At 36.6% G+C, this 6,538-nt stretch overlaps 1 protein-coding gene and 1 long non-coding RNA gene across 3 annotated transcripts; one reads left to right on the top strand and one right to left on the bottom strand.

The window, feature by feature from the left end:
- Positions 47-2,538, top strand: LOC110267941. 2 transcript variants are annotated; one of them, XM_021113807.1, is made up of 11 exons: positions 47-167; positions 252-347; positions 455-841; positions 940-1,041; positions 1,135-1,232; positions 1,348-1,432; positions 1,513-1,608; positions 1,696-1,785; positions 1,862-1,995; positions 2,090-2,211; positions 2,317-2,538. In XM_021113807.1, the coding sequence occupies exons 3-9, from the start codon at positions 485-487 to the stop codon at positions 1,946-1,948; spliced, it is 915 nt and encodes a 304-aa protein (XP_020969466.1). In that variant the 5' UTR covers positions 47-167; positions 252-347; positions 455-484; the 3' UTR covers positions 1,949-1,995; positions 2,090-2,211; positions 2,317-2,538. The 2 variants fall into 2 exon arrangements, with proteins under 2 accessions (XP_020969466.1, XP_020969465.1); XM_021113806.1 differs by having other exon boundaries at positions 446-841.
- Positions 2,679-4,636, bottom strand: LOC110267942. Its single transcript, XR_002355926.1, has 3 exons — positions 3,633-4,636; positions 3,289-3,465; positions 2,679-2,904 (listed from the first exon to the last, which is right to left on the bottom strand). It is a non-coding gene; the product is annotated as an uncharacterized LOC110267942 (long non-coding RNA).

The raw sequence follows: 6,538 nt of genomic DNA, 5'->3' as shown, positions 1-6,538 counted from the left end.
GAAACCGAAGAAAATAATTTTATGGAACCAAAGAATGTAAAAGGGTTGCTTAAAAATTGGTAATAACCTTGCTATTTCATACATAGTTGACACCATTGCTGCTTCTCTTGTTGTACCTCAAGAAAAGGAAATCATTTGCTTTCTTGGTGCTCATTTCTATCATGGAGGTATGAATTTTTAAATATTACTAGAGGTTGTCTAACAGAAGCATTTAATTCATTTTTATTTATTTATTTGTTTATTTTGTAAAGGAAAAGGATGAGCAAGAACTTAACGAAGGTCCAGCAAAGTCAGCAATTTCGCATGAGGAAGTTACAACGTTGCATGACAATCTATTTAATCAAGAGGTTAGGTTCATTAAATTTTTCAATTAACGAAGGACCAATTTTAATGATGATTTTCTATTTTTTACCCTTCTTTGGTGTGAAAGCGATGATGTTTATAGTTGTTTCAGGCCATTACAAGGCTCGTATAGTCAGTGGTTATGGAGAACTTGCATGGATTGTCTCCTACTCTCATTGAACTTGGACAAAAAGAACCTTTGCAACAGTCACTGTGTCCCATTCCAACCATTACAGTCGAAATACCTCATGAAATGGACACCACTCCTAGTAGTGGTCCCCTATCCACCAATCCAAGGAAGAGACCCACTCGGCGTTACTCGATAAAAAAAGCTCTTACCGATATTAGTAATGGTTGTCCCCACTTTAGCGAAAACCCATATAATGAATATACTGATTCACTGAAAGAGTGCAGTGACAATTCTATTTTGCGGCTTCGTAAGAGGAAAAAATATTCATGGGTAAATAAAGGTGTCAAAGCACAAAATAAACATATTAAGATATGGTGAGCCAAAAAAGACCTTCTGTATTTTTCCTCTTCTATCTTTTAATGCAAGTTGGTCCATGTTTCATTGTATTTTTTTGTTATGAAATACAGCGTAAGTTATTCATCAGTGAAGATACGAAGCTTGATCGGAGTCATCATTGGCTATATCACTCTCACATATCTCCTTATATGGATGGAGAAGAGATGCAACTGGTATTTTACTTGTTGAATGTTTATTTATTGAGTTAAACATGTATAGAATGATTAGTAATGATTGTAAGTAACATTTCAAGTTTGTATTTGCAGTGCTTGGGCCTTAACTTTCGCCCAGCAAAAGGTATAATGTTCATTGGAGCAAAGTTGGCAATGGTAGCATATATATTTGGCAACGGACTTGACCCCAAGTAAGTTCTCTGACGTTGTGTTTGTCACATAAAGTTCATGCTGTAGTAGCAAAAATTGATGCATCAATCTTGGTTGTGAAAACTTAAAGGTTGATGGCCATTTTGGTTTTTGCAGCGAGATTCTTGTGCCGAATGACCATTGTGAAGGGACAAGAAAGGTCTTCTTAACTCTTGTACCAGGAAGTAAGGTCATTGGAGATGTATGGAAATCATAATTTATTTCTTTTTCATGCTTTTTGGTGAAGTATTTGCTGGTTTAAAATTGTGTCTTTGTTTTTAGGTGCTCACATTTGTTGCATCAATGATGTTGAAAGGAACATATGGACCAGTTCCAAGAAAACTTGGAATCAAGTGGTGGCTACCTCCCACCTTTGTTGTAAGTTTCAATGATACTAGCTACTTGTATAGTTGTTCAAACATACCCACAGTTCATTAGCTTATACAATTTTCTTTATTAATGTAGCAAATTGTGATGCATCATACAAATATTTCCGCTGGTACAATAGACTATATTAGAAGCACGTACACAGGTTTTGCCGACAACCTACTCATGGTAAAGTCTTCAAACATTTTACACATAGGTACTTTCCTAAATATTCCAATCTGCTAAACACTCCAATAAATTTCAGATATATGTCCCTATACATATCGACGATCATTGGTTTCTGATGGTTGTTGATCGCTTTATGAGAAAGTGTCTTACATGGATTCACTAAAGTGTGAAAATTTGTTGCCATCACGAATGGATGCAATGGAGGCAATGGTAAGACACTATATTATTTCTCATTGTATTTAAGGAATTAAAATTACTCTAGGATAAAATGTTTCTAAAGTTTTACAGTTATTTATGACACTAGGCAAAGTTGCTAGACAACATATTATCCAAGGAATCCTTGTACAAGTTTCCCAATGCTAAAACCAAGTCCATTACCTTGTATGATTTTGATGAACCCAAGGTTCCACAATAGAAAATGGATAGGTGTATATAGGATTTTTGTGTATCACTTTTGCATTTGATGATTACACATAAATAATATGAAGTTGCTTTCAATAATGACCATTAAATTTGCTTTACTTGGTGCAGTAATGACTGCGGGATCTTTGTCGCACAATGGATGATATTGTCAAACCTATGGAAGCCATTGGAGAATCAGGTTGTGAATGATTACACCCGCATGCGCATTGCTTTGGACTTGGTTATGCAAGGGTGCAACCCCCTCGTGGAGGAGATGAAGAAGCTTGCAATCACAAATTGGGATTCAAAGATGACAAATACAGTACTTCATTGTTGAGAAATTTGACATTAGCAAGATTAAGCAATTGTCCTAGTTGCATTTTAACATTTGAAGGAACGATATGAAATTGATTGTATTTTGAAAGTTTGAATGCGATTAAGTTCATGTTTTGTCAAAATGGGTGTTCACAAATAAGCTGCACCAAGCTTTTGAAAGACAATTTCATTAATTCATTGACAACTATTCCTCATTTAAGATAGCATATATTTTCTCACACAAATAATCTAATGACAAATTCATTCTAGGATGCACCAAGTCTTGTAATAAAACTCAAACATAGAAAAAACAAGCAAAATAATTTTGCGGCCGATGATCTCCCCAGTCATCCATGTTGACGGGTCCATTTATCACTTGTTTGCCATACGATTTTGCATTACCTGTACACAAAAACACATCTAAAATTGGTATAAAGAAATTATTTAAATCATATCATAAGTGAATATGATATGGATTTCAATACCAAAGTTCTTTCTACTAGGACAATCAACCATAGAATAATATTAACTCCTAAGTCAAACATAAATAACATGCTTTCAAACTCCAATCCAGTTCATAACCTAATAAGCCATATTGATGTCTTTGTAAGAATATTCATAAGAGTCCACTATCTTTGCAACTAACCGTACAATGCTCCCTAATACCTAAGTCAAACGTAAATAATATTCTTTCAAACCCTAATCCGGTGAAATATTTCGTGAACCATTGCACAATTCATTAAAATCTGATTTTATAGCTATGATTACTTTAGGCATAAAGCATACCTGTAGCATCCACCGATAAGACCCTTGTGGAATTTCATTTAAGTTGTTGGATATTAGGGGAATGCAATTAACAACACTAAACCGTGGATTCAACTCATTTGTATTTCAAGCAACATCTTCGTTGGGTGGTGTGTTACCGATGATTGACGAGATCTGTGAAGCTACAATAGGATCTATCTGCCATTGCAATTATCACGTCAGGTCACTACATAATTTATTGGAGCATGAATTTCTAATTTTCATCATGACAATTCAATTGCAAATATGACAATGAAAAATACCACAAAAAGAGAAATTACTATTTGTGTGAGTAAGAAGTAAGGTGTACCAGAAGCACTCATAACCTCATGAGTTTTAGCTTCATCAATTGTGGTGTTCAATTCTTGATTCGTTGCCTGAGTTTCTTCTTTCCCAATAATAGAACAAGTCCTTTTTGTGTGACCTTCTTTCCCACAATTTTTACACTTCCTCCTCCCTTTTTCATCTTTTTTCAATTTTGGTGCGCCTTTTGTCTTCACAACGCTTAGGTCACCAATTATGCTCTGTGTAGGTGCCTCCTCCGTATGTTGCTTCTTTGAGGTCTTTGTTTCAATCTCTCTTATCAATCTACACACTTCTTTCATTGTTTGATGGAAAAGGGGAAGCTCTTGTGCTCCAATGAAAGACATCCAGGTGGTGGCCACAGACAATGCTGCATATCACATTAAAAACCCTCTCTCTTTTTTCAATCTCACTTTGCCTAATATTTATCTCATTGGAAAAATGCTTTGCTCTTTTATTCCATCTCTTTAAAATGAGCTTCTCTGGAATTTCTTTACAGGCTTCCCGTTTCATGACATAAAACATATGTCTACAGGAAATGCCCTCAGTATTCCATCTTTTGCATTCACACTCTATATTCTTGTCATTGCAATCAAACATAACAGTGTACAAGCGATCTCTATTCTCATGATGATACACCTTATAAATTATTGTTCTGGATATACTTTGATCCTCTATTAACTCAAGTGCAACCACGGCCTGAATCTCCTTTTTAACCAACCTGTATATTTCCTTCGTGTATGCTTCTGTAGCACTACATTCAAGATTGGTTAAACCAGTGGTCAACACAGGTTCACCATAGATAGTCTTGAATTGGGAAACCATTTCATTGTTCCTGTAATCTCGAACAGCACGTTCAAGATTAGTCACCAAGTCTAACAGACAATGACGAGAGCTAATGAAAGTTTTCACATAATTATTGATGCCCTCACATCGTGAGGTAGTCCTAAACCCAGCACAAAATTTCTCCATGAAGTAAGAGCTAGCCCAATTTTCCTTCCTAGCATATTGAATGTTATCTCAGTCATTATTTTGCAGACCAAAAGTATCCACCATCTTAGCCCAACGGAGCTCGAAGTCATCGGGATGCCACTTGCCATACTTGCACTTTTTAAATTCTGCACAAAAGGTTGGATCCTTGATGTTAGACGTTTCATTTTTTTGAAGGTGCCAACCACATAATCTATGGGTAGCATTAGGGAATGCATTCGCAATACCCTCTTTCATGCCTTCATCTCCATCAGTTACCACAACAGTAGGAGATTTACCCAGCATAACATCCAGAAAGTTCTTCAACAACCATGTGTAGGTCAGTCCTGATTCATCCTCTAACACAGCAAAACCAAAAATACAAGTTTCCCTATGGTGATTACTACCAGAAAATATCACTAGTGGCTTTTTATACTTGTTCTTTTGGTACGTGGTATCAAATGCTAGGACGTCACCAAACAACTGGTAATTAGCCCTGGACATTCCATCTGCCCAAAATAAGTTGCCCAATCTATCTTCAGGGGTAGAACTATAGCGTGCCATCGCCATCGGATCTAGATCAGCCTTGCCACTCAAGTATCCTATGGTAGCATTTGAATCGCCACCAATAATCCTTGCCCGTCTACTTCTTTCTACATAATTATCCAAATCATTCTTTGAAAAGCCAACTCTATGATACCCACTGATAAACCACTATTTTATGGTTTATCTTGTGCTCAATTGAGTGGATTTTATCAATCTTTCATACACTTGTTCATACAAAATGCATGGTTTTACATTTTCTTTCCTGATTTTATGCTATAATTGAAAACATGCTTCGTGCTCTTAAATTTTACTATATTTAATCCTCTCTTATTACCATTCAATGCCGTGATATGTGCATTAAGTGATTTCATAGATTACAGGACAGGAATGGCTTAGAGGAAGGAAAGGAAGCATGCAAAAGTGGAAGGAATACAAGAAGTTGGAAAAATTGCTAAGCTGTCCAGCCTGAACTTGAGCTACAGAGGTCCAAATGATGCGGTTCCAGTTGTGTTGGAAAGCTAAAGTCCGGGGCTTAGAAATGATGTATAATTTGCTATAGTTTCCGTACAGCTTGTCCCTTATTTCAAAAACCTAAAAATACACTTTTACTCATAACCAATAATAAATCATACCTCCCTGAAATTCCTTGAGAAGACGACCCGAGGTTTCAATACTTCGGTTATCAATTTTATTGGGTTTGCTTAAGTGACAACCAAAACTTTTGTACGAAAGGAATTCTTGTCGGTCTAGAAGCTATACTTACAACGGGAATTTATTTGTGAAAATTCTAGATCATGCGAGAGTTTCGTTCGTCAAAATGGCGCCGTTGCCGGGGAATTGCAAACGTGTGCCTTATTATTGGTTATTGTAAATTTTTTTTTACTTGTTTATTTGTTTTTATTTTTATTTTTAATTTTTATTAGTTACTATGAGTTCTCACTCCCGTCGCTTTGAGTTTGGTTCTAATATTGTTGAAAGGAATGGAAGCTATAACAGAAACATGCATCAAGGTCAAAACAATCAGAGATGGACGGAGCCACGAGGATCTGATCAACCCTTTAGGCAACAACACCTTCTAAAGTACCATGGACGACGACCATTCAACAATGCATGTCGAGACAATAGTTATGGTGGACCCCTTCGTGACAACCATCACCCACCAAATTACTATGGTTAAGAGCCAATCCAGGGAGCGTACCAAGATGATGAATATGGTGGACCCCCTTGTAGTTACCAACAAGCCCCACCATATGCTTATGAACCACCTCCCCAACATACCTTTGAACCACCAAACTCACAAGCCCTTTTTCCACCATTCACCTCCATATGACATCCACCATACCAACCACCCTATGAACCGTATGAACCATACATGGAGCCATCCCAATTCCAATCCAATTACTCCCAAGAACCA

Source organism: Arachis ipaensis, chromosome B10 (genome assembly GCF_000816755.2).
Source record: "Arachis ipaensis cultivar K30076 chromosome B10, Araip1.1, whole genome shotgun sequence".
Taxonomy (NCBI): domain Eukaryota; kingdom Viridiplantae; phylum Streptophyta; class Magnoliopsida; order Fabales; family Fabaceae; genus Arachis; species Arachis ipaensis.
The sequence above is the reverse complement of the archived record's forward strand: the minus strand, read 5'-3'. Positions and strand labels throughout refer to the sequence as shown.

Coding starts and splice junctions, on each gene's coding strand:
- LOC110267941 (XM_021113807.1), top strand. CDS start 485: ATGGAGAACTTGCATGGATTGTCTCCTACTCTCATTGAACTTGGACAA. Junction 842..939: donor CACAAAATAAACATATTAAG/ATATGGTGAGCC, acceptor TATGAAATACAG/CGTAAGTTATTCATCAGTGA. Junction 1,433..1,512: donor GAAGTAAGGTCATTGGAGAT/GTATGGAAATCA, acceptor CTTTGTTTTTAG/GTGCTCACATTTGTTGCATC.